We start from the raw sequence: 27090 nt of genomic DNA on the forward strand, positions 1-27090 counted from the left end.
GCAGTGACTTGAGAGCCTGCAAAGCCAGGGGTCTTACAGAAGGCATGGGCAGGCACTTAACACCCGTTTCTCTCTTTAATCCTCAACAACCCTATCGGGTAAATATTATTCTCACATTTACAGTGAACGAGAAAACTGAGACCTGGAGAATCTAAGCAACTCCTCAAGATCACAACGGTTTGGAGTGGCTCCGAACCTTTGCTTCTTTAAGTACAGCAGTTAGCATAAAGGTTAAACAAAGGTCTAACCCTTTGTGGGTCTAAAACCTTTACTCTTTCTACATTTCACATAGTGTAGTGGTTAAGAATAAAAACTCTTTAGCCAGACTTCCTGAGTGGAAGTCCTGGCTCTGCAGCCTCCTAAAACATGCAAAGCTCTCAGAACAGTGCCCGACCCATAGCAAATGCCCCCAAAGCACTAGCAGTTATGAACCTACTTCATCACGCCTCTATCGGGCCATTCCTGCAGTCTGCCCTGTTACTCTATTGGAATCTGGTCCTGCACCTCCTGTTTGCACCCTGTGTCCCATGTGGAGTCCCTACTATGTCGCTCCCATGGCTGTGCTCTGTCCACCCAGCCGCAGTATGTCAGACTGTGGCTTCAGCCAGGCTGGATGCCTCCCTTTGCTGGGTCTGAAGGAGGGACCAGCCTCCCTTCCTAGGACTTTTCCATGACACCCTCCCAACACCAGGGCTGTCTCTGTGACCCCAGCCATCTTCCTCAGCATTTGGAAAGATTTCCCTTGGTATCCCTAATCACAGTCCCCAAGGTGAAGTGGCCCCATCTCCTCTAGGCTTTCAGCCAGAGCCACCAACCTCTCTAGTCTTCCGAGGCCAAGAGCAGAGGGTGAATCACCTATGGCTGTTTTGCTATCTTCTCTCAACCTCAGTGAGCCCATAAGAGCCAGGACCAGCCTGCCCAGCAGAGACACTCCCTGGAGAGGTCTCTGAACTACAGTCTGAGCCACAAGTACTGTGCTAACCAACTATGGCCCTTGAGTACAAGCTCAGCAGGGTTCAGGCACCAGTGGGACCTGGGAGGTGATGCCAGTAACATTGCTTCTGACCTGGGAAATCTTCTCCTCCACCCAGCAGTGGACCCTCTGGAACTAAAGAACTTGACAAAGAGTCTATGACTCAAGCAAGACTGAGTCAGACGACAAATAGCTGGGCAGGTGACACCAAGACTCAGGCATGAGATCTGACAAATATTTCTCCCTGATTCGTGAATATGGCTCTATTTTTAAAAATCTTACAAGGGGGTTTGTGAAATTCACAGTTATATGGGCAACTCTTCCTTCTTAAGAAGTATACGGGGGAAGTCAGCAATTACCCTTTTTGCTTGTGTCTCTCTGCTGGAGCGTGTTCTGTGATGATATGTAACACTCCTAGAGAGATTTCATGAGCCAGGCATTGTGTTAAGTTCTTTCTTTGCGCTCATTTAAACCCCAACCAGTCTTAGGAAATAGGTTCTGTTATTATTCCATTTTACTGATGAGGAAACTGAGGCTTAGAAAAAGTTCCACAACTTGTCCAGAATCACAGTTAATAAGTAATGGAGACAGGGTTCAGATCCCAGCCTTGTCACTTTTAATTGTCCCTCTATCACTTGTTCCTAAATGAGCTTCCCCCAAACAATTCTCTATTCATCTGTTTTCCAAACGTCTGTCAGCAACTCATTTGGATTTTATACATGAAGTTGCTGTGAGTAATATTCATCTGTTAGACTGGGGGCAAAATGTTGTGAGCGTATTGTCATATTTCTTTATAAGAAGAATATTCCTTTTGCACAGCCTCATCAAAAGTACCCTTTCTCTGCCCTCTGCACTCATTTTGACACTGAAATAACAATGTGGTCTTTCGGGAACGTCAGAGACACTTCAACCAACTTCCAGTTACAGGCAAACCCAGTGCTCTCTTAGTGAGTTGATTTGGGGGTAAAGGCACCACCTCCCACCAAATTTCCAAAGCCTGGAATATTCTAGTCTTCTTTGGCGCCTCCCTTTCCCTTGCCAGCCACCACCCATAGCTAATCCATCACCACAGCCTGACTGTCATTTACCACCACTTCCACTACCTCCTTGTCCACACTCCAGGAACTGCCACCCTGTCATGGACGTCACCTCCCCACCCCCCCCCCCACCCCCCCGCCCCGGAACCATGTCTGTTCTCCATGCAGCAGCCAGAAGATCTTTCCAAAACAGGCCGTCTCATATCATTCTGCCGCTTCAGCCCTTCTGAGGCTCCTGCTGGCTGTCCGGCTAAAGATCTGAATCTGGGACTCACACCTGAGGCTGCCCCAGTGGGGAGGCTCCATGATCCCAGCCCCAAATCACACTCCTGCACCTGAGATGCTCCCTCTCTCTCAAGCCAGGCTGAGCAAGTGAGTAGTTCCCGGGTGAGATCTGTCTCTTCGGCGAGGCTGGGGGGGGGGGGGGACCACGTCTGCATTGGGTCCCGCTGCTTCCCCACCGCCTGCTAGGGTGCCTGTACATGGTGGTTTCTCAGGAACAGTTACGGAATGGCGAATGATTGACTGTCAGAGAAATGAAGCCTTTGCCTGTGCCACAGTGGCTCTGACATTGGACTGCTTTGCCAGGTGGCCACAGGGGTAGAATTTTGTATCAGCTTAGAAATTAGTATTTTAGGGGCACCTGGGTGGCTCAGTTGGTTGGGCGGCCGACTTTGGCTCAGGTCATGATCTTGCGGTCCGTGAGTTCGAGCCCCACGTCGGGCTCTGTGCTGACAGCTCAGAGCCTGGAGCCTGTTTCAGATTCTGTGTCTCCCTCTCTCTGACCCTCCCCCGTTCATGCTCTGTCTCTCTCTGTCTCAAAAATAAATAAACGTTAAAAAAAAAATTAGTATTTTAGAATTTTGTATCAGCTTAGGAAATTACCTCCTGTAAGCACACTGTGTACCAGGCCCTGCCTGCTGCTCTTAAACTCACTCCTCCCAGCCCACTCCTCCCAGGCTGTTTTCAGGACTAATTATGATGTTACCTTGGCCTCTGAGTCTTCGCCGTTTGTGAGTTTTGTGATTTGTGTATATTTTTACTATAAAATTTGCTGACTTGATTAATTCAGTGACCGGATTACAATAGTTACATTTCCCACAGAGCAGACTCTGAAACCTAAACACATAAAAGTCACAGTTCTGGCTTTGGCAGTCCAGATGGCTTCTCCAAGAAGCTAGAGTCTGTGGCCCCAAAACCCTGCTCTTTCAGCTGCTACTAAAAAGATTGGAGAATTCAGTTCAAGGCAAAGCCTCGGGATTTCCTCTGCCCACTTCTGTCCCTCCGCACTGCAAATCGGCCCTTTATGTTTTAGTGAAATCTGATTTCATTCAGGGCACCTGGCTGGTTCAGTCGGTTAAGTGTCCGACTTTTGATTTGAGCTCAGGTCATGATCTCACGGTTTGTGAGTCTGTGCTCTGCGCTGACAGCGTGGAACCTGCTTGGGATTCTCTCTCCTTCTCTCTCTGCCCCTCCCCTGCTTACTCTCGCTCAAAAATAAAAAAGTCTGATTTTAAAAAGTCTGATTCATTTAGATAAGCTCAGTGGAGGTCTATAGGAAAGAGGTGCTCCCTTCCAGCAGCCCCCAGGGCTGGCATTCATTATGTAAGTATTTATTGGGTGGGCACCTCTATTTAGCCAGGCTTAATGCTGGGAATACAGCACCAAGCCAGAGACAGGTAATGTTTGGGTGAGCAATGCTCAGCGCTGGGTCTTAAAGTATGGAAAACATTGAAATTGATTGGGGCGATAGAAATGATCTGTTTTATGTCTACCTCCTCAACTAGATTGTAAGCTCCTCTGGCCCCACAATTGTTACTCTGCTGGCACACGGTGGCCCCTCAGTAAATGACAGTTATTCTTAACTGAGCTGGGCATTGGTGTGGTTGGAGAGGGCAGGAGGCTGCATGGGGGCAGGAGGTCCATCCATTGATTGAGGGCTGGGTGGTGGGCCCAGGTAACCCTCAGACTCTGAACTTCAGAGAGATGAAGTTTCTAGGAGGCAGCATGGAAATGAGTTGCATGATTGTTTCTGGTGAGAGGAGCAGGCTGGGGGTGGGGCGGGTGGAGGAAAGGGGCTTATCAGAGGACCTTGTGGGGAAGCATAAGATGGTTGAGTCCATAGGAGTGGCCACTTGGGGCTTCCAGCCTTGGAGCAGAAGGGACATAGAAGTTTATGGAATGCAGAATATGGGAAAGGGTAGGGTAGCCATTAGTAAGGGAGATGCCCCAGAGCTAACACTGAGAAGCCAGTGTTTCTCTGTCTGCCCCTTCTTGAGGAGGGCTAACAGCCTCACTTACAGATCGTCTTGTTAACTACTGGCAACAAGCTCCACACTCCAGGGGCTCTTGCCCCCCTGTTCCACGGCTTACTCCAGGGCTCAGGAGTCCAGGACAAGAGGCTCCAGCCCCCTGGGAGGTATGGGTGATCAGGTAGAGAGAGCAGAAAAACCGTAGCACGAAGCTCTCCGATAGGCCCCTAAGGGTCGGGGAATGGGGCATGGGGCAGGGTGAGGTGGGGGTGTGTGCCAGGGTTCCAAGCCCCTGGGAAGCCAGCACAGAAGACTGAGGAAGGCCCCACTTGCTTTCCAGTGAGACTTCACCTTACTTCACTCTGGAGCCAGGCAGCGTCCCAGGGAGGGGTTGGCACCCTGAGAGATGGAGATACCAAAGGCCAACCTGCTTCCCATCCCCTCCTTCTCAGCCTTGCAGAGCCATGGGGTATAGTCTGCCCAGGGGTGCCTGGGAGGTGGGAGCAGGGAGAGAGGTGGTGAAAGTGGCTGGCCCTTGCTGGGTCTGAACTGTTGCCAGCTCTGGGTGTTGGAAGTGGTGTCAGCCCAGGAGCAGATCCCTGCTCTCTGAAGCAACTGCAGTCACACGAAATTCACAGGCCTTCAGCCTTAATTAGCAATCCTGCGGTGGCCCCGACCCCACCCTTCCACTTTGGGCCAACAGCAGGAGTCTGGAAAGCAAGAAGGACCGGGCAGGCTGTAGGCCAATGATGAAAGACAGCAAGTTTCACCTCCATACAGCCTGTTCTTTCAGATTCCTCCTTCCCGTTTTATTTATTTTTCTTTAAGATTTTATTTTTAAGTAATCCCTACACCCAACGTGGTGCTCAAACTCACAACCCCAAGATCAAGAGTCACATGCTCTACTGACTAAGCCAGCCAGGTGCCCCCCTTCTCCTATTAAAAAAAATTTTTTTAATGTCTTATTTATTTTTGAGAGAGAGAGCGCATGAGCAGGGAAGGGACAGAGAGAGAGGGAGGGAGGGAGACACAGAATCTGAAGCAGGATCCAGGCTCTGGGCTGTCATCACAGAGCCTGATGTGGGGCTCGAACCCACGAACTGTGAGATCGTGAACTGAGCCGAAGTTGGACGCTTAACCAACTGAGCCACTCAGGCGCCCCTCCCCTTCCCCTATTTTAAATCTTAATTCACCTCACAATAAGTTTAATTAAACAATTTTACTTCAACAAATAAAGGGACCTACCACCAACCCTACCCAGCCTGGCAGCGTCAGACAGGACTCCAATATGGACTAAGAGACTTTGCTACCCCATTCCCATCAATAGGACAAGTATTTGGGGTGGGGCCCCCCGGGGTGTCCTGAAAACACTCAGCTTTGCAGAACCTGCGTGTCGGGAGCCCCGGCGGATGCATCATCGGATGCACCGTGGGGACTCTCAAGGCAGGCCCGGCAGGCGGCCCCCATGCTCTGCTTATCTCCCGAGGGCAGCTGCAAGCTCATGCTCCTTGCCTCTGCTCCTATGGTGTGTCTAACAGCCTGTCTCTTGGTGTGTATGGCCGCATGCATGTGTGTGTGTGTGTGTGTGTGTGTGTGTGTGCACATCCATGTTTGGCCCTGGATGGGCACAAGGGCACAGATGTGTCTGGATGGAGAGGCGTCCATCTCTGTGGCTCCAGGCACAGCCCTGATCTTTCCTTCTTCGAACCTCCTTCTGCTGCGGGCAAGGGCAGCCCCCTGTACTTCCTCCACTGATCCACTGCCCTCCCCTGGCAGGAGGGGAGGAGGGAAGATACTGCCTGTGCTATAAGGGCCCGAGACATACCCAGGCCCGCAATATAGTTCCTCTCTTCAAGAAAACTCCCACCTGCCTGTCTGGCCCTTACTCTGCCATGTCTTCCAGGGAAAAGCCGTGTCAGATGGCTTGGTAGAGTAAGCAGAAACATAAGTGTCTCTGAGGCTGGCCTGCGCTACCTCAGTGGTCCCTCCCAGGCCCTAGCTGCTGCATGGCTCTTAGTTTGTTTATAAAGGTTTGTGGACCATGTGGTTTATGGGCCTGGGCGGGGAAGCAGGGATCTACACACTCTTTTGCCGACTTCTTTCCCTTGCGGAAAATAAGCTCATGGAGGGTTGGCCCTGGCTGGCATGCCACCTCTGCCCTGGGTCACCTCTGGCGGCATCCATCTAAAAAACATAGGCATACAACAACGTTGGAAGACGGTGTGGAATTACCTCACGAAGCTGATCACACGTATACCCTACAACAGAGAAATTCCATTCCTGGGAATGTACCCAGAGAGACTCGCGCACATGAACCAGAAGACACATACAGAATGTTTTAGACTAGCCTCAAACTGGAAACAACCCAAATGTCCCTCACCACTAGAATGGATAATTAACTTGTAGTATTTTCACACAATGGAACGCTATACAAGAAAAAACCTTGACCAAATTACATCTCCACTCATTAACATGAATGAATCTTTAAAAACTATGCAGTGAGGGGCACCTGGGTGGCTCAGTCAGTTAAGCCTCCGACTTCGGCTCAGGTCACGATCTCGTGGTTTGTGAGTTCGAGCCCCGCGTCGGGCTCTGTGCTGACAGCTCAGAGCCTGGAGCCTGCTTTGGATTCTACGTCTCTCCATCTCTCGGCCCCTCCCCTGCTCATGCTCTGTGTCATTCTGTCTCTCAATAATAAATAAACGTTAAAAAAAATTAAAAAAAAAATAAAAATAAAAACTATACAGTGATAAGCCAAGGAAGCACGACACAGAATATGTTTAGGATGAGTCCGGTTATAGAAAGTTAAGAACAAAAACAAAAACAGGCAATCTAAACAATAGGATTTAGGGATATGCAGAGAGGTAGGAAACCATAAAACAAAACGAAACAGAACAAAATGGGAGGAGAGGATTGTCACTAAGCTTAGGATGGGGGCTCCTTTGGGGAGAATGTGTCAGGGAGGGGCACACGGGCTTCTAAGCTACTTGGAATATTTGTTGACCTGGCTGCTGGGTGCACAGGAATTTATTTTTCTTCTTTACACTGCAGTTATGCATGTTGCATACTCTTCTGTATATATCATACATTGTACACAAAAAGAAAAAAAAGGATCGCATGTGTTCAACTCTGCCCCTTTTCCCCATCCATCCCCATTCTTGTCCTCAGCTGCCAGAGGAGGGGCCAGGGTCCCTCATCACAGTTCTTTTCTGTTTCCCAGGGGGTCAGAGGAATATGGGGGGTGAGGGCCTCCCCTCTCCAGCTGGGCCCTGGCTACTCCGGGGTGAGAAGGCCTGGGGAAAGCAGGGCCAGGCGAGGCCGGCTGGCTCTGCTCTTTCTGCCAACTCTGGGGATTAGGCCAGGGCTCTGGCCCACCTGTTACTTCACTCATTCGGCATGAACATAGCCACTGAGCGCTTACTGTGAGCACTGGGTGCTGTTGGGAAGGTTCAGATAAGTGAGAAATGGTCTTTGACCTCAAAGACCTTACAGTATATACTCAGAGGTCATCATGGATACAAATAACATGGTACCAGAAAAATGTGAGCTAAGTGTCACATGACTACTTATCTACTCTTTCAATAAACATTGGTTGAGCACCTATTATGTACCAGGAACAGTGCTGGACAGTGGACATATAAAAGGCAGTTAAATCATAATCCTGGCCCTTAAGTTCTTAGTCTAATGCACAGGAAACACACATACGAGGTAAATGCAACAGTGGGGCAAGGCCGCTGTTGCAGCTCTGCCCAGGGAGAAGCAGGAAGGACCCCCCTGCTTAGCATAGGTGAGACAGAGATGGAGGAGTGGGGAAGGTTGGAGTAGAGAGGTCTTCCTAAACATTCAGTCCCTGAACTGAGACTTTAGGGATGAGGAAAACAAGAGCAAGGCGAAGGGCTGCAAGGACATCTTTTGCAGAGGGACCAGCTAGGGCAAAGGCACAGGGGGAAGGAACAGCGCCTGAGGACTATTTGCAACCGAAACACAAGCACTCAGCAAGGATGGGGGAGAAGCAGCTGGTGGGGACAGCCGAGGGGGATCAGAGTCATGTTTGCTTTGCGAAACCTTAAATTTTATAGGTGCTGAGAGCCATCGAAGGATTACAGGGGAGCTGGAGAATTCACTCCAGCTCAATATAGAGGAAGGGTGGAGGGGCATGGATTGGAAGAAGACAGGCAAGTTGTCAGGTTGTTTTGGATCCAAGAAATATCTAGGTAGGCTAGCTCTGTCTGAGAATAGGTGGGTGGTGGATGTAGGAGACACCAGCTCCCTGCCAAGCAACCAGGTGGAGCAGAGGGAAAAGAAGGCTCCAACCCAGAACTAGCTCTGGGCCTGGGGTACTAAGGAGCACTAAGTGTGGGCAGAGGATGGCGAGGAATGTGAATGGGACTGTGCACCATTTGATCCCAGGGTTCCCAAATGCTGCCTTGTGGACAGGATTGGCCCAAGGAAGTGAGGAAAACAGGGCAGGTAATGAGCTTCTTAGAACTTTCCTTTTTTTTTTTTTTTTAAGTAAGCTTCAAACCCAGCATGGTGCCCAACATGGGACTTGAACTCTGAGATCAGAGACTCTCTCTCCTTTCCTTTCTAAGTCTCCAAGACATTCTATCTGTATCTAGTCTCTCTATATCTTCAATAAACTCTGCTCTCACTAAAACCAACCAAACACAAAACACCCAAGATCAAGACCTGAGCTGAAATCAAGAGTCAGACACTCAACCAACTGAGCCACCCAAGCACCCCTGTAATGAGCTTCTGATAAATTAAATGTATGCACTTTGAATAACTATCCTTAGAAGTGTTTGCAATTAAATCAGTAAAGAAGCATATCACTTAGAGGCATAAAGTGAATTACCAAGAGAAATCTCCTAAAAAATTCAAGAGTGATTTCATCCTGAGAAGAGGGGTAGGGAACAGAGGAGGATTTTTTTTTTAAGTTTATTTATTTATTTTGGGAGAGAGAGAGAGAAAGTGCAAATTGGGGAGGGGGAGGAAGAGAGAGAGAGAGAGAGAGAGAGAGAGAGAGAGAGAGAGAAAGAGAGAGAGAGAGAGAATCTCAAAGCAGGCTCTGTGCTGTCAGCACAGAGCCCAGGGAGGGGCTTGACTCACAAACTGGGAGATGGTGACCTGAGCAGAAATCAAGAGTCAGAGACTTAACCAGCTGAACTCCGACTGAGCCACTTAGGTGCTGCGAGATTAAAAAATATAATAAACCTGTTAAACTATCATGTTTTAAAACTCATTAACATAAAATATATACACAAATTTAAAAGGTAAAATAAAGCACTGGCTTTTGTTCTGAGTTTACATCCCTCTACTTTAGTTGCTAAAAGTGGGTTTTTTTGGCATGCAACTATACAAGGTAGATATCCAGCTTCTCCTCCGCTCCCCATCATGTCCTCATCTGCCAAAACAACAACAAAAAACACCCAAAAAACAAAAAACGTCGCTGAGTCCTTTGCATCCTGAAATCAGACTGGGAGCCGCTAGTCCGAAGCACCCGGCCCAAGGCCCGAGAACAGCGCGCCTGTAATCCCGCGGCTGTCCAGCAGAGGTCAGGCGAGTTCCACGCGGGCCCTGCAGAGCCGCGCCCCAGCCCGAGTCTGCGAGTCCCGGCAGCGCGCTCTCGCTCTCCGAAACGTTGTCCCTCCGCGAAGTGGGTACAGGGAGGACCCGAGACCTGCCCTAGCCTAGGGGTCGCGATCAACGGCCACCTGGGGTCTAGTTCCTGGCTCTGCCTGGCGGGGCGCAGACTGGGCGTCTGCTGCCAAATCAAAGAGGGTTCCCCTCCCCAAGTCTCACAAGGGGTTGACACCCGCTCTGGCGCCACTTCGCTCCTGGGCCTGGGCGTGGCTAGCTCACCGCCGTGTTGGGTGCCCATGGGCCACTCACCTTATCCGTCTTCCGGCAGGTGGCCCTGTGCGACATTGTCTTCTGCCCTGGGTTGTGGCGAAGACCAAGGAGCTGATATGTCAAAAGGGGACATAAGAGTGCTACATAGGCAAGCAAATGTTATTACTAGAGGATATTAGAATGAGGATTCAGGCCTCTGGGGAAGTGTCCTCTACGCCCCAGGTCAGTTATTCTAAAAGGTTGCCCAAGCCTCAGAATTGCTCCTGGAGATGTGCTTGAGTCTGGAGTTGATCAAGGAATCTGCATTTTACAGGTTGCCAAATTCTGATGAACAGTGTCTCCAGACAACACTTGGAAAACCATTCTCAGTTTCTGTTGCCATCCCACAGGACAAACAGTAGGAAAACAAAGAATGGGAGGGTAGGCAATAGGGGAGCTGGGCTGATAGTGTGACCTGCCTAAAACCGGAGTGGAATTAGCAGCAGCCCTAGGAAGGAATAGTGCTGGCAGCTGGCTTTATGGTTACAGAACGCACGTGAACCTCAAACTCCAACCAGAACCAAAGTGGAAATGCCCCCTGCTCTTCCATTCACGACTCAGGCTGCACCCTTTTGTTTATTTTTGCCTTTATTTTAAAACACTTCTTTTCTAATTCACATAGAGCATCAGAACAATCACATTCTCGCCACGCTGGTGGCAGGGCTCCTTAACCCACACAGACTGGAGGGAACATTCCATTTTGTCACATTCTGAAGGTCTCTAGACTGTTTGAGCTACACTTTAAACCCAGCAAGACCAGTGTTCTGGCCACATTCATCTCCAACACAAGGGGCAGGGTGGGGACGTAAGAGGACAGTGCCCCAAGTCCTGGGTGTCCTCCTGCTTAGGATGGAACTGGGCTGGGGTTGGTAAGGCGCTAACTCCACCTGTCTCAAGCATCAGGCTGGAACAGCACTTGGCTACAGGCCAGGACCAAAAGTCAGAAAGGCACCCCTGGGCTGAAAGCCAAGAAAACGAGTTCTTTTAAGGAATTTAGATAGCGTGGAACAACCCAAGCCCATTCCACTCTTGACTGCAGGGGCGGGGGCGGGGGGGGGAGGTAGGCTGGCATTCTCATTTCTGCTTATCTGGATTCTAGCTTCAGTTCTGACCTTGAGAAAATCAAATTGTCTTGATCTTCTTAAATACCATGGAGATGGTGTCCAGAAACTTATAAGCTTCCTTCTAGCTCCAAGACTCTTAACTTCTCTGGGCGATCTGGGAAAGGGAGGTTAAAACCTCTTCTGTCCTAAAGGCGGATGCCACCTCTTTGTCCCACATCACCAGTGAGCAGGCTGAAGGGCAGGAGGGTAGCACCCGGACTAGCCCTTCGCCAAGGGCATAGGGCTAGAGGCAGACAGGAGGCAGTAGCAAGTAGATTGCTTTTCCCCCCAGTTTAGAAGCAGATGGGTTTGCTTCTCAGTATGTTTAATACAAAATGGCAGCAGCCGCTGTTCTGTTGTAACAGAACTAGCCATAGGGTGTCCAGAGAAATGTACACGGGCAGCCTTGGCTGGAGTTGAGCCGCCAACCATGCCTGCTGTGGGCTGTCATCCGGCCAGGACTGGACAGAGCAGTGCTCAAGGGCTCAGAGGTGCTGCCACAGAGACCCGTGCTGAGCCGATCCCTCCCAAGCATACTGACCTCTGACCCATGGTGGAGTCCAGGTAGCACAGGTGTTCTGAGATGCCTATTCCCCAAGCTCCACCCCAACATGGCGTGATCTCAGCCCTAACAAATGGAGCCCCGGGGGAACAGAGGAGCTGCTGGGAGTGGATGCCTCTAAAAATCAGCAGAAACAGAGGCTAGGTTTTTTTCCCCCCAGAAAGAAGAGTCTACCAGATTCAAATACATGGAGAAGAGCAATGCTTCTTGTGTCCTGGGCTCCCTGCTAGAAGTGTAGCTGAAAAAAGGGGTGGCTGCCTGCCTGCCCCCAAGTGCCCACCCAGGGGAGTGTAGGGCCCGGAAGTTAGAGAGTCACCAAAGCCTTCCCGACAAGCCCTGGAAGAGCCAGAAGGCTTCCTGCTGAGTCCATTTTAAACCACTGAACACTTTTCAGTTAGGCCCTCCACTGGCCATGGCCTTCATTAATGTCCCACAGAATCTTCAGACCAGAAAGTGTGGCTACAAATGCCCCTTCCACCCCATGCCTGCCCACATCTTGCCATGTCTGGCCTGGCTGGCTGGCCCAGCTCTGAGGCCTGAGCAGTTGGCAGCTGAGCGGCAGGAGAGCCGCTGTATCTCTGCTTCCAAAGAAAGGCCTCGAGGTGCGGGGAAAAGGGGTGAAGGGTCGGGATTAGTGGAAGTCTGCGTTGAAGGCTCTGCCGATGATCAGTCGCCTCACCTCACTCGTCCCACCCCCAATCTCGTACAGTTTGGCATCTCGCAGAAAGCGGCCCATGGGAAAGTCATTGATGTAGCCATTGGCACCTGCAGCCAGGGTTTGGGCAGAGAAGAAAGGACAATAAAGGGTGATGGGCAGTGAGGAAAGCTAATAGAAAGCCAAGTTTATAGAAACACGCCAGAGGAGGACAGACCGATTGAAGAGAAGCAGCTAACATTGGTGAGAATGTGGGGAGTACCTGGCTGCGGGGTGGGGTGGGGGGGGAAGGGGGGGGTGGGTATGGATGCACAGGGCTGGAAGGGCATCCAGAGTGCTGAGGATACCAGGCAAAGGTTGGGAGAGCCACTGGCAGACCTGGGAAGGGGGGCAAAAAGTTACTGCGAGTACTTACTGGGTGCCAGGTCCAGCCAGGGAAGTTAAGTAATTTGCATGAGTCACAAAACCGGGCAGGGGTAGAGCAAGGGTTCAAACCTAAGTCTTCTGGCTCAGGTGTGTACTCTTAACTACTGTGCAGCAGTGAAACAAGGCCATCTAGCCCCGGAGGCTCATCTCCCTCCCCATTTCCCACGGTTCACAGGACCAGGCCAGAAGGAGGAGAAGGGGCAATGCTGAAGGTAGGAACAGCTTGTGACCTCTAGCACTTTTCCCCATTTGTTTTAAGATGTCCTCTTAGTACCTGGGGCGGGAGCCTAAGGGTACCAGCTTCACTGGAGTCAGCCAAAGCACAGAGTGAGTGAAGAGGAAGCCTCTTTCTGTGGTTGGGAGTAGGGAGTGGGGGCCACTCACCAAAACACTGAATGCCATCCAGAGCTACCTGTGTGGCGCACTCAGCCGAGTAAAGAATCACCCCTGCGCAGTCCTGTGGGAGGAGGCTCTGGGTCAGCGGGGCCCTGCCAGGGCCCCGCAGGAGGGAGTCCCAACGGCCGGCCCTTACCTTGGGCGTGCAGTGGCCCTGATCACAGGCCTTGGCAACATTGTAGACGTACTGCCGACACGCCATGAGGCGGGTGTACATGTCGGCCATCTTCCCCTGCATCAGCTGGGGACAAGGGAAGGTCACAAGTCAACATGCTGGAGCCACATTCCTCTCAGGCGCTCCCCCTAGTTGCCACAAGCAGGTCAGCAGTAGTGACCTGATAGCCAGGCACGGGGATACCAGGGCACAGAGAGAGACAGCACTTGCCTGGGACAACAGGGATGGCCAGAGAGCTGCCGTCGCTATGGACTCTGCACACTGAAATGGCCCTCCACCTACGGCAACCCACATTAACATCCCATGGTGGCTTCAGACCAGGAGGTGTGACTAGAAATGCTGCTCCCTCTCCCCCTGCCTGCCTACAATCTGCACGCTTCACCTTGCAGCCTTACAACGTCTAGCTCATTGATCTCAAATAGGAAGTGAGGTGACCTGTGATCACCTTCCTGGCAAGTTCCAAAGCCAGGGAGCATGCCGAGGTCTGCATTCTAAGCATTCAGACTCATGTTGGTGGCAAGAGACAGTAATAAATGAGACTCTTGCTCATTTATTAAAGAAAATTTGAGCCCAATGAAAAAAGTACATTTCAGCACAAGCATTTCCATTCACCTGGAAGTGGCCAATCTTCTGGCCAAAGGCTTCCCTCGTGTGCAGGTAGGGAATGGTGTGGTCGAGGACAGCCTGCATGAGCCTGCCAGAAAAGAGAAAGACACTGGGGAGATGCCTTGCTGTATCCCCATTGCCACCTGGTGTGGCAAAATGCCAACGTGGGAAGGCTTGGGGGGATATAGCTTGGTAAGACAAGGAACTGGAGTCCCAGGGAGGGGAAAAGGAGCATGAGGACTCTTATCATCCCTGCTCAGTCACTGCACTGACTGCCCAGGCCTTGGGCCCCTTTCCCTGACACCAGATAGAGTGGCAGGACCCCTGTGCAGGCAGGACCCCTGGGCAGGCAGGCCGTAGAGCCTGGCATCCTGTTCCAGCCTGATTAATTAAGCAGGATAGTCCCTTAGGCCCTTTGTCTCTCATATAATAATATTTACCTTCATTGTGAAGAAATTAAATATGGGAGGAGGACGTTTGTTCATTTCATCTCCAGGAAAGAAGGTGCATCTTCCAGGAGGCGGCTCCCATTGGCCCCCAAAGGGAAGTTAACGATGGTACCGCCTGCCAAGGGGGCCAAAAGCCCAGCTCTGCCAAGCCTCATACTCACCCAAGGGGCCCACCAGCCAGCACCAGCCGTTCCAGGTCCAGACCACTCATCAGCACGTAGACGCCCTTACCTAGATGGCCCAGGATGTTGGCAGCTGCCAGGAAAAATGCTGGTCAGAGGGAAGAAGGCTATTCACAGCCTCCTCATTTAAAAAAAATTTTTTTTTTAATGTTTATTTATTCTTGAGAGAGAGACAGAGCATGAGTGGGGTAGGGGCAGAGAGAGAGGGAGACACAGAATCTGAAGCAGGCTCCAGGCTCTGAGCTGTCAGCACAGAGCCCAATGTGGGGCTTGAACCCACGAACCGTGAGATCATGACCTGAGCCAAAGTCGGACGCTTAATGGAGTGAAGCCACCCAGGTGCTCCCAGACTCCTCGCTTTTATAAAAGCTGCTAGGTTTGGTACCTAGCTTTCACACAGGCACTAAAATGTCACCTGACCTCAAGTAGGGTTCTGAGTGAGAGAAAAGAATGAAGTTTACCACTTCCAGTCAGAAGTAGAGCTTGCTAGAGGGACTCTCCCCCCACACCGCCAACCCATCAGGCACATGCGCGTGCGCACGCACACACACACACACACACACACACACACACACACACACACCATCCACAAGACCAAATACAAAGTCCCCATCCTTAGATCTTCCCCTTCTCTTCCTCAATTGCCATGGAACCTCTCCCTAGTTCTTTTTATCCATGCCCATAAAGGCGAGAATTAGTGTCCCCCAGGTTGAGTCTGCTCTGCTCCAGTATCATCCCCTCTCACCCTGACAAAAGTGATCTATGGAAGAGTCTTTGTCCAAGAGATGGGTCATTCAGTGCTAGTTACAGAAAATGCTAGGGGCGCCTGGCTGGCTCAGTCAGTAGAGTGTGTGGCTCTTGATCTCAGGGTCATGAGTTCAAGCCCCATGTTGGGTGTGGAGTCTACTTATAATACAGTACAATACAATATAATACAATACAGAAATTGCTGAACGCCTCTCCACCCTGGAAGCCAGGACACTGGATGGCCTTGGGAGGTGTGAACAGGAAACAGAGAACAGCATGGACACCACTGACCTGCCTGATGATGGTGGTTGTTTCCTACTGACACAGAAGGATCTGTACTGATTACCCCCGCTCCCTAGAGCTCCTTGTAACCAAAGCATCCTTTTCTGGGGTCCTGGGTCACCGGGGAAAGGGATGGTCTATGGCTGAGGCACAGAGCACACCTAGCTGGCCATCGAATCTATGCCCTTGGGTCTCATTAGCACATGATGGGTATGCTGGCTCTCCCATGATGTGTCATGTTTTCAGTTACACTTCAGGGGTGAAAATACTCGAATTGCCAGGTTTTCACTGAGTCTGGCTTCCATCAGTTTATTTGAATGGTTGTTAGCATCGTTCATGCCTACCTCACAGGAACTGTTCAGGGACACACACAAACGAGGATGTCTGAAGGACATTAGAGAGTGAGGGCACACCTTACCTGTCTGTTCCAGACACTGGAATCCCACCCTGCACAGTGTGTTATCCATAGAGGAAGAAGCACCCTTCATTGCAGCCATGGTCAGGCACACAGCTCTGGCCAGAAGGATGGTTGCCCGGCAGCCCGAGTCCCACACGGACAGGCCAATGGGCAAGTGGGGCAGTGGGAGGCCCATTGCCTAGACGCATGTCATCGGTAAGCTGACAATGGTGAGCTTCTCTTACCCAGAGATGGGCTTTCTCGGTTTATGAAAGGGTCAGGACAGGGGTTTGTCCATTCGAGACTCACCGGGAACCTTGCAGTCTTCAAAGATTAGCTCGCAGGTGTTAGAGCCCCTCATCCCCAGCTTGTCCAGCTTCTTGGAGGTGCTGAAGCCAGGCATACCCTTTATAGGAACAAAAGGTGGCCTGATTACAGACCAGTCCCCAAGGAAGGCTAGTAAAAGGCAGACTCCTGGGAAACGCCTGCCTTCCCATCTAGTCCCTGAATCTGTACAACACACTGCATCCTACTCTCAGGGCCCCCACTCTGTATGACTGCTCTACTCCTTGACGCTCTGGCCCTAACACCCCCCCCACCCCTGCTGCTAGGTGCATTCTCCCCACTTCTCATGGGAGCAGTTCTTTCTCAGTGAAACACTCACTCCCTGGGTGCTCCCTGACCTTTGCTGCCTTTGTTTCCTTTCCTCAGGGGAAAGCACTTCCAAGACCCTCTCTGCAGCCCACTCAATTCCTTTGCCTCTGTACCCGAGTCCCACCCAGGATCAATTCAGCCATCTATGTGCTTTGGCCTGGCTAATCAGATTCCGAGGGCATTGCCCAAGTGACTAGCAGAGAGTGTCGGATGGGCAGGCTGACAGGAGTGGTGCCACAGGACCTTGAGATTTCCAACCTCAGCCAGCCCTTTGGACCCTCACTTTTCCTATTCTTCAAACTTGGTCAGCCCCTTCTCTGTGGAGGGTATTGCAAACCTTTATGATACTCATTCATGGGATTCTCTCCCCAATCCCCCACTCCTGTGGTTCCCAGCCCTCACACCTTGAGGTCATGAGGCAGATGGCTCCTCCACCATCACCTGTAACCCGGCCTTACCTCTTTCTCCTGGCTCACAGTTGGGCCTTGCTCACCTGCTCCCACACACTTCAATGTCTCCCTCTCCTCTTTTCCTTTCTCTCTACCAAATAATTTGCTCAGTTCTCTCCCAATCTTCAAAACAAACTCAAATGCCCACCTTTTCATTCCAACTCGAGCTCTAGCTCCCCCCTGCTTTGCTGCAGTCTTCGGTCACCCCCCCCCCACCTGCATTCTCATTCATGCTGTGGTCTCCAGAGCTGCTCTCCCCAAGGCCACCAATGACATCCTCGTTGTCAAAGCCAGTTGCCTTTCAGTCTTCATCTTCCTGGACTGCTTTGTGTGGCCTAGCGCTACGGAAGGCTCCACCATTCTTTGACTTGACCCATCCTGGGCTCCACTTTGGCCACCCTCCTTTCTGTCAGCTCTTCTGCCTCACCCCCGCCTCAGGGAGCCTTGGCAGAGCACACGCTGATTGTGTCTGCCACCAGCTGAAGGGAGCCATCTCTGGTGCTGCCGTCAGGAGACAAAAGCCTCCCGTCATGCACTGTCCTCCACTCACCTTCTCCACGATAAAGGCCGTGATACCTCGAGAGGCTGGCACAGCAGCCAGATCAGTCTTAGCATAGACAAGAAGGATGTCAGCGTCGGGGCCATTGGTGATCCAGAACTTGTTGCCATTCAGGACGTAGTGATCGCCTAAGGACAGGAAGTTGGCTACTTGCTCAAGCCATGGTGGCCTGTCTCACCACTCGGTGCACGGACCTGCTGCTGGGAAACAGTTCTGGAAACCCAGCAGGGGCCACCCCTGGTTACTGCTCCCTCACCCTGAGGAGGTCTGTCTCTCTGTCCATTTCAGCTCCCACTCCAGAAGCTCCCAAGAGGTGCCTCACCTTTCTTTTCTGCTTTTAGCTTCATGGAGACAACATCAGAGCCAGCGTTGGGCTCACTCATGGCCAGGGCTCCTATGTACTCGCCGCTGATCAGCTGCAAGGGAAACCGCAAGGGCTGGTTATGACTCAGAAGTGCCCTACAGGAGCTCACTTGTCCTGCTTTCACCTGTGCACATGACACCCCTTCAAACGCATCTCAGACCAGGTATTGGTAAAGTCCTAGAAGAGAAGCCCACCGTCTACAAAATTGAAAATATCTCTGCTTTCCCGTTCCCTTCACAAGGGAAGCAAGTCCTGGTCTTGCATTTCTTAGAATGCTCTGCAAATGTTGTCCAGGGACTGACTCAGGACTTCTGGTCCTAGTTTTAATTCTTCTTACCGAATTATTTTAAAGCGGATCCCTGACCCTTTCCTCACTGTACCCGGTTGAGGGCAGCACACTGTAGGGAGCAAGTCTGACCGGCCCTTGCCGACAGGGGAGGGTGCCTCAGTGTTGGCGGCGGCGCTGTGACACTGGCGTGTTTCTCCATTCCCATTTCCTCACCTTGGGGAGGTACTTTTCCTTCTGGGCCTCATTTCCATTGCGCACAATTTGGTTGACGCAGAGGTTGGAGTGAGCGCCGTAGCTGAGCCCCACTGCTCCAGAAGCTCGAGATATCTCCTCCATCACCAGAACTTGTTCCAGGTAGCCCAGGCCAGAGCCGCCATACTGAGCTGGGAGTGGAGGTGATGCAGTAGAGTGGAAAAGGTAGCCCAGATTAAATTGGGATGTTCACGGGAATGATTATTGGCAGCAAAGAACATACTCTGCAGCACCCATTCCCAGTTACCCCTAGCAAGGTTGACAGGCTGATGCCGTGGGCTCTGATTTACAAGCTCTCGGAACTGGTTTTGTCTGCTGCCTCTGGTCAGCTGAGGCGTGGTTCAGGAAATAGTCATTACAATGCCTGCATTATCCCAGACAGACCACTTGGTGAAGACAAGAGAGCCTGAGCACCCGCTACTTGGAAGGGCAGATGAATAAATGGAAGAGGACCTGGAGTTAACCAAGAAACACAGAGAGGGAGGGTCAGAGCACTAAGAATAGGTCCCAAGCAAAGAATACCATGTGCAAAAGGCCCGAGGAAGGTGAGATTTCATAGCACAGGTGTTTAGACTTAACAAAGCACGATTATCAAATCGATATATTGAACGCCTTAAGCTCACACAATGTTACAGGTCAATTATATCTCAAAAAAGTTAAAACAAAACAAAAAAGCAAAACTAGTATCCGGGAGCACGAGAGCCACAGCTAGTGAATTTCAGAACTCCTCACCAAAAAACGTGGCTTTTCCTTGGCAACTGATCCCAAACCGACAGGTTTGGACCATCTGGTGCTACCACCCTCCCACCCCCAGCCTTGCTCTTTGGGTAAATCTTGGTAAGACTCTTTGCACACAGGAGTGCCCGGCCGGCTCAGTCAGTGGAGCATACGGCTCTTGATCTTGGGGTTATGAGTTCGAGCCCCGCGACAGGTGTAGAGATGACTTTAAATAATAAAATAAGATCTTAAGAAAAAAATAAAAGACTCTTTGCACACGTTTACTCTGACCAAGGAGTCAGGCTCATCCTAGGCTCTCGGGAAAGATTAGCCCAACTCTCTTCAGTCTGGGAAGGAAAGACCACAGGTGGGTGACACTGGAAAGAGCCAGCAGGACAACCACGTGCAAACCAGAGCTCACCAGAACTGGCTTTCTTTGGGGGGGTGGGGGGCTCTTAAACCCCCAAGACACAGTGGAAGGAAGTCTTGTTTGGGAGTTTCCAGTGGCCTTCCCCTCTACCATTTTACTTTTTAAGTAGGCTTCACACCCAGCACAAAGTCTAATGCGGGGCTTGAACTCAACGGCCCTGAGATCAAGAGTCCTGCTCTTAACTGACAGAGCCACCCAGGTGCCCTACTCCTACCATTTTCCATTAGGATGGGTCTAAATTTTTAAGTCTTCCATTTTGTCATTACTCTTAAATCAGCTCAAATCCCAGGAATTGTCTCCAAGCAGCAAGAGGGGGATGTAAGAACTGTGTTCTGCCTCTGTTCCAATATGAGTACAAGCTGAAGCAGCGTGGGCTGCCCAGGCCTCGGCAGGTAAGACCACAGGCTTATTTCTTCACTGGGTACTGCAAGCCCCACTGGGCCTCTCCTTCAGAGGCCAACATCCAAACCGAAGCCTGCCAGCTCTGTGCCCTCTCCTCCTGGAAACAAGTAGTCAGACCCATAGGGGACAATGGGCAGGCCAGGGAGAGCCTATTAAAGACATCATCTGGCCACCTCACGGGGAGGCTCTCAAAATAAGCTCCAGGGTCAGCTGTGGGCACAAGACATAGGCAGTCCCCACAGGGACACCCCTGTCCTGGGTGGTCCTGCCTAGATGCTCCTGGTAGAGTAGAACTTAGGGAGTAGAAGAGACAGTAAGACATGCAAGACAGTTGCGTGATAATGGAGTTTTCTAAACTCCCCAAATCACCTGGGGGAGCTTAGTAAGCATGCAGAGTTCAAGAGTCTGATCCTCATCCATCACCGCACTGGCCTCATCTCTTTGCCTTCCAGATGTCACTGCCTAAAGGAATAGAGTGGACTCTTCTCTGGGCTGATAGTCTTCTGTGGGTGCTTTCTCAGGTCCAAGAGGAAGTTTCTGAGTTTCTTTCAGCATGATCTTTCCCCTCCTCTCCTGTTTCTTTTGGGAACAGTGCGAAAGGGCATGTGAGTTCTCATTAGGGAAGGAAACTATACTCACCAGGGGCAGTGATGCCCAAGACCCCCAGGTTTCCCAGCTGCTTCCAAAACTCCTGCCAACAGAAAGGAGTGCAGTGAGCTGTGAGAAGGCAGCCAGTCTCAGGTGTCTGGCACATCTGGAATGAGACCCAGACGCTTCACAGGAAGGGGCTGCATTCTCTGGGAGCACATTTACCACAAGGCTGTGTGAGCTCTTCCAGGTAGCAGTTCGATTCCCAGCCCAGACTAGCCCAGCCCCCAAGCTGCCCCCTTGTCGCTCTGCACACCGCCCCCTCCCCCCCCACCCTCTGGCGTGGGCATCATGACTCACTCGAAGGTGTTTGAACTCATTGCTCTGATCAATCTCCTGGGCCTGGGGGGCTAGGTGCTCCTGAAGAAACTTAGCCATGGTCTGACGAAGCTAGAGGGAAAAAGGTGGACAGATGCCACTGAAACACTACACTATTGCCACTAAGAACAGCATCTTCACTACCGAGGACACATTTAGGAAAACAGGCTACAAACAACCCACCAAACAGCATCAGATTGAAACTTAGAGGGCATACTAGTTTATACTTTCCCAGAGATGATCTTTATGTCTTTTAAGGTCCTCAGCTTAGACAGCTTGAATATTTTTTTAAACAGTTAAAAAATAATTTTTTTAATGTTTATGTATTTTTGAGAGAGAGAGAGAGAGAGAGAGAGCAAGCGGGGGAGAGGCAGAGAGAGAGGGAGACACAGAATCCAAGGCAGGCTGTGGGCTCTGAGCTGTCAACACACAGCCCGACATGGGCCTTGAACTCACCAACTGTGAGATCACAACCTGAGCAGAAGTCGGATGCTTAACCAACTGAGCCACCCAGGTGACCCCGACAGCTTGAGTATTTTTAAAATTGAGTATTTTTAAAATGTCACTCCCCTAAATAAGATCATTCCATGCCTTTTCATTATACCTAGAAGGCTCTTGACTCAGGCCTATTAAGGCCCTGCATGAGCTGACCCCTCCTGACTCTTCCAGCCTTCTCCAGTACCTTCCTCACCCCCACTCACTGTGCCCCAGCCCACCCTCTTTAGTTTCTGGCACATGCCGGGCTTTCTGCCCCTGAGCCTTTGACAAAAGGATACCCAAACAGATTAGAAACTATTGGCAGAAACGTTTGAGAGCCAGGATTGAACCCCTTCCTGCCTGAGGTGATTCAAAGCTCTGTCTACTGACTGCAAACCCAAACGGATGCTGGCGTTTCTGGAAGCTCAGGCACTTGCTTAACAGGAGAATCAGGTTCCTGGGGAATTCTGTGCCAGCATCCAAATAAAGTCACCTTCCTCCAGGAAGGCTCTAGTTCAGCTCCCTCTGTAAGGACCTTTCAAGTTACAGTTCGGCGTTGTGCTCTGACCCGGTAGGCTGAAGAATTACAGCAGATGACACTCTGCATTTCAAAGCCCCTAAGGTGTGTACTGGACAAAGATTCCCTGGTGATGACAATTAACGAGGCTTGAGAACCACAGTCTTAAGGCAGTGTTCAGATGTAAGTGGACTTTAGATTAAGGATCTTTCCGTCACACTCGAGCGGCTCTGCCAATCCTCCGCCAAAACACCATCAGTCTCCAAGCAGCCTTCCTGTCTCTGACTCCTTATCTAACTCGAAAGCTAGGCTTTGCTGCCTCCACAGAAGTGAGGTTGAGACCAGCGCCCGCTCTCGCACTCCCACTGCCGCAGCGGGGTGGGCGCCGGGCTGAGGAACGTCGAGGCGACCACGGAGCAGGGCGATGCGGCCGGGCCAGCAGGCCTTGGGGCCCGGAAGCGGATCGGGCTCCCTACCTGCTTCTGCTCCTCGCTTAGCCCGTTGATCGCATCGTCCACGGGCAAGAGGGAGTGGGCCCGCTGTGACACGACGCTGGCGAGCGGCGCCAGCGGAGTCCGCAGCCTCCAATTCGCGACGCGCCGACCCAGAAGCCAAGCTGCGGTCGCCATCTCGCCCTTGCACTGGAAGCTGAGGCAGAGCGCCAGAGGAAGGGGCGCGGAGCCCGCCCCGCAGGCTCCACCAATCCCGGGCTTCGCTGCCCCCGCCCAATCGGCGAGGGGTGGGTCTCCAGCAGCCTATCACCCTCTGCTGCCGGCTGGAACGCCAAGCTGGCCTTGGCCACCCCACGAGCCAATCAGCGGTGACCGCCCGCCTAACTACACCGTGGTGGGGTTGGTAGCGGGGGCGCCGGACCCGCTATGATGAAGTCATTCCTAGGTTGGGACTTTTAGAAGAGCAAGAAAGGCGTTTTCTGAGTGGAGTAGTACCTCACTACTCCGCGTTGCAGTAGCAGTCTGTAGTTCCTCTGCAGGAAAGGAAGTGTTAAAACAGCCTGGGATGCCCAATGCTTGGAAATAAATCGTTAAAGCCATGGGATGGCTAAGAAGTGTTGGCTCCAGTGTGCACACTGTTAGAAGTCAGTAAATGTTGTTTTATTACGTCACAGGGTTTTTCGATTTTGGAGTTTCGTGGGAAAGAGTTGCTGTCTTCTAAATTATTTAAGAACAGCAATTGGGGGCACCTGTGTGGCTTAGTCGGTTAAGCGTGGGACTCGATTTTGGCTCAGGTCATGATCTCATATGGTTTGTGAGTTGAGACCTGCTTTGAGCTTTGTGCTGGAAGTGCGGAGCCTGCTTGAGATTCTTTCTCTCTTTCCCTCTCTCTGTGCCCCTCCCGGGCTCACACACACACTCTCTTTCTCTCAAAAGAAAGGAAACAACAACAACAACAACAACAAAACCAAAAAACAAAAAACCCAGGAATCAGGACTTTTTAAAACCAGGGTTGGGGGTGAGGATACAGAAAAGGAAGAGTAGTGTATTACAAGTATTAAAAAGAAAAACCAAAGCCATAGTGGAGCCACTTAAGACTCTAAGTCACTAAACCATGACTGCCTAAACTAGGCAGTTTCACCTCCCCAAGAACGTAACCTTTAACCACCCAGTCATGGGAACTTCCTAGTGTTGAAAATCCTAGTGTTGAAATTTTCTAGATAATTTATTGATAGGCCCCTTGTTTTCCCCTTAGGATAGACCTTCCTGAAACAATCGTTCTTTGCTAATAATTTCCTTTTCCTATCCATTGCTACTTTAAAAAACCTTTCATTTTCTTTAATTATTTGATGTTTGTTTATTTTTGAAAGAGACAGAATGCAAGCAGGGGAGAAGCAGAGAGAGGGAGACACAGAATCCCACCAGGCTCTGAGCGGTCAGCACGGATCCCGATGTGGAGCTCAAACTTGTGAACTGTGAGATATGACCTGAGCAAAAGTCGGAGGCTTTAACTGAGCCACACAGGTACCCCAAATCTTTTCCTTTTCTACAACTCTATGGAGCTCCTTTCTATTTGCTAGATGGGATACTGCCCTTGCCATGAAACATTTAATAAAGCCAATTAGATCTTTAAAATGTACTCAGTTGAATTTTTGTTATTTAACAGGGGAAGAGGAGAGCTGATGGAATTAAGCCTCTATCCCCCACCCCTCCTTTGCTGCTTTCCTCCACCAACGTGGTGGACCAATGCCCTGAACAGTTCATCTTCAAGTAGTTTAGCACCCTGAGTTCTGGGATGAAGATGAAATGAAATGAAAACAATACCACCTTTCATGAAAATGAAAATACCACCAATACCACCACTGCAAGGCTGTTGGGAGTGTTGACAAGGAAGCCATAGGCCCTAGGTGGAGTCACTTGCCCCAGGACAGCAGATCAAGACTTAATCGCAGTTTCAATTTCTCCAGGAGTAGAATTCTTTCTTTTTTTCCTTTTTCTTTTTTTTTGAGAGAGAGAAATGGTGTGTACGCGCATGCACAAGATTCAGAGGGGCAGAAAGAGAATCCCTAGCAGGCTCCAGGCCGATGTTAAAAATTTTTAATCTTTAAAACAACAACAACAACAAAAATGGGGTGCTGGGTGACCCAGTCAGTTAAGCATCCAACTTTGGCTCAGGTCATGATCTTGTGGTTGGTGGGTTTGAGCCCCGCGTTGGGCTCTATACTGTGACAGGTGGAGTCTGGAGCCTGCTTTGGGTTCTGCATCTCCCTCTCTCTCTGCTCCTCCCCTGCTCACACTGTCTTTCTCATTCAAAAATAAACATTAAAAACCATTATTTTCTAGTAATCTCCACACCCAACATGGGGCTTGACCTCATAACCCAGAGACCAAGAGTCATGTGCTTTACCAACTGAGCCAGCCAGGTGTCCCAAATATAAAATCTTAAAAAAGAAAAGAAAAGAAATTTGCCTGTGAACAGAAGATGGACAGTAGCCAGAAGGGATGAAAGTTGGGAGTGTCTATTGGAGAGGAAGTTGAATATCTGAGGGTTACAAAGTGTGCACCAAGGATAGAGACTGAGAGCCAGCACTATAGTGGAAGTTGAGAGCAAGATTATTTAAAAAAAATTTTTGTTTTTCAACTTTTATTTATTGTTGGGACAGAGAGAGAGAGAGAGCATGAACGGGGGAGGGGCAGAGAGAGAGGGAGACACAGAATCGGAAATAGGCTCCAGGCTCTGAGCCATCAGCCCAGAGCCTGACGCAGGGCTTGAACTCACAGACCGCGAGATCGTGACCTGGCTGAAGTCGGACGCTTAACCGACTGCGCCACCCAGGCGCCCCAAGAGCAAGATTATTAAGGGAATCATTTGAAGATAAATTTTGAACTTTGATATAATCTTTGTTAGGTTAGGTGTGGGAAATACAATCCAGCAAGACACGTATTATCACTACTGATAAGAGATGAGACTAAGACAGTCAGAGAAAGACAGATACCATGTATTTTCACTCATATGTGGCTCTTGAAAAACTTAACAGACTATGGGGGAGGGGTAGGGGAAAAAAAAGTTACAGAGAAGGGAGGCAAATCATAAGAGACTCTTGGATACTGAAAACAAACTGAGGGTTGATGGGGGGTGGGGAAGAGGGGAAAGTGGGTGATGGGCACTGAGAAGGGCACTTGTTGAGATGAGCACTGGGTGTCGTATGGAAACTAAATGTGACAATAAATTATATTGAAAAAAAAAAAAGAAACCTGAAAAAAAATTAAAAAAAAATTAAACTTAAAAAAAAAAAAAAAAAAAGAAATGAGACTAAGAGAAGTAATTTGCAAAGACCACTTTTTAGTGCCTGGGCTGGGATTCCAACACATACCCATCTGGCTAGGGATGGGCTGTAAACTGAAGTTTTCACATCCTTATTTTAGAAAGAATTCTTACTGTCACCCCTGCTGAAAACCTCTTAAGTATGTAGATTTCTTCCCCCCCCCCCCAATTTGTGCCATACATTACAGTTGGCCCCTGAAGAACATGGGTTCAAAATTGCATGGGTCCCCTTATATATTGATTTTCAACACAGTATGGTGCTGTAAATGTATTCTCCCCTATGACTTTCTTAATAACATTTTCTTTTCTCAAGCTTACCTTAAATATACAGTATTGATACATAAAACATACAAAATGGGTGTTGACCAACTATGTTATCGGTTTGGCCAAGAGGTTATTAATAAAGTTTTTGGGGAGTCAAAAGCTCTATGCAGATTTTCAAGGTGCCTGGCTAGCTCAGGTGGTAGGGCATGTGACTCTTGATCTCAAGCTTGTCAATTTGAGCCCCATGTTGGGCGTAGAGATTACTTAAAATAAATACAGCTCACCTAATAAAAATTCTAGCATTTTTTTTTAAGTGATACAGATTTTCAACTGCACCCATGGGAGAGGGGTCAGTGTCCTTTACCTCTGCCTTGTTCAAGGGTCATCTGTAATTCGTGTAGCTTTCTTGTGTTTCAAATCTTCCCTTACACCTTTGCTGTCATGGCCCTAACACATTCATTTCTGTTTTCCTGATGTCCTTGACACTCCTGTCTCGATCCCGCCATCCATCTTTAACACCAATGCTGGATTCATTTTTCTAAAATAGTACGACTGCCTGCTGAAAATTTCTCAGGGATTCATTATTGCGTAGATTTGTGGTTTCCAGAATGTGAGCCAAGGTACCCATGGGCAGCAGACTCAGAGGGATACCATGGATATTTTAAGCTTTGGGGTGAATCACAGTGATACTTGACATCTATTAGAAAATATAGTTACTACTAGCTTGAAGTAGTTCAGTTTCAACATTAGGTCATTTAGGTTCCTTTCAACGTCAAACAGGGAATGAAGGTGGTAGTGTCCAACTTGATTCCACGGTTTGAGAAGTTAAACAGTGCCTA

General features: G+C 50.0%; 1 protein-coding gene across 1 annotated transcript; it reads right to left on the bottom strand.

The window, feature by feature from the left end:
- Positions 1–10724: 10724 nt before the first annotated feature.
- Positions 10725–22874, bottom strand: IVD (isovaleryl-CoA dehydrogenase). Its single transcript, XM_003987277.5, has 12 exons — positions 22687–22874; positions 21199–21288; positions 20890–20941; positions 18663–18832; positions 18119–18212; positions 17788–17924; positions 16444–16540; positions 14688–14781; positions 14084–14165; positions 13433–13537; positions 13285–13357; positions 10725–12584 (listed from the first exon to the last, which is right to left on the bottom strand). Exons 1-12 carry the CDS (start codon positions 22837–22839, stop codon positions 12451–12453), a joined length of 1281 nt encoding a protein of 426 aa, XP_003987326.3. The 5' UTR covers positions 22840–22874; the 3' UTR covers positions 10725–12450.
- Between the last annotated feature and the right edge of the window lie 4216 nt (positions 22875–27090).

This window comes from Felis catus, chromosome B3 (genome assembly GCF_018350175.1).
Source record: "Felis catus isolate Fca126 chromosome B3, F.catus_Fca126_mat1.0, whole genome shotgun sequence".
Classification (NCBI taxonomy): Eukaryota; Metazoa; Chordata; class Mammalia; order Carnivora; family Felidae; genus Felis; species Felis catus.

Bases quoted from the DNA above. Each gene is read 5' to 3' on its own strand.
- IVD (XM_003987277.5), bottom strand. From the start codon at position 22,839: ATGGCGACCGCAGCTTGGCTTCTGGGTCGGCGCGTCGCGAATTGGAGG. The intron at 14,166-14,687 runs GTGAGTATGAGG...CTTTTCTGGCAG, and splicing joins CTGGCTGGTGGGCCCCTTGG to GCTCATGCAGGCTGTCCTCG. The intron at 13,538-14,083 runs GTGAATGGAAAT...CCTTGTCCCCAG, and splicing joins AGAAGATTGGCCACTTCCAG to CTGATGCAGGGGAAGATGGC.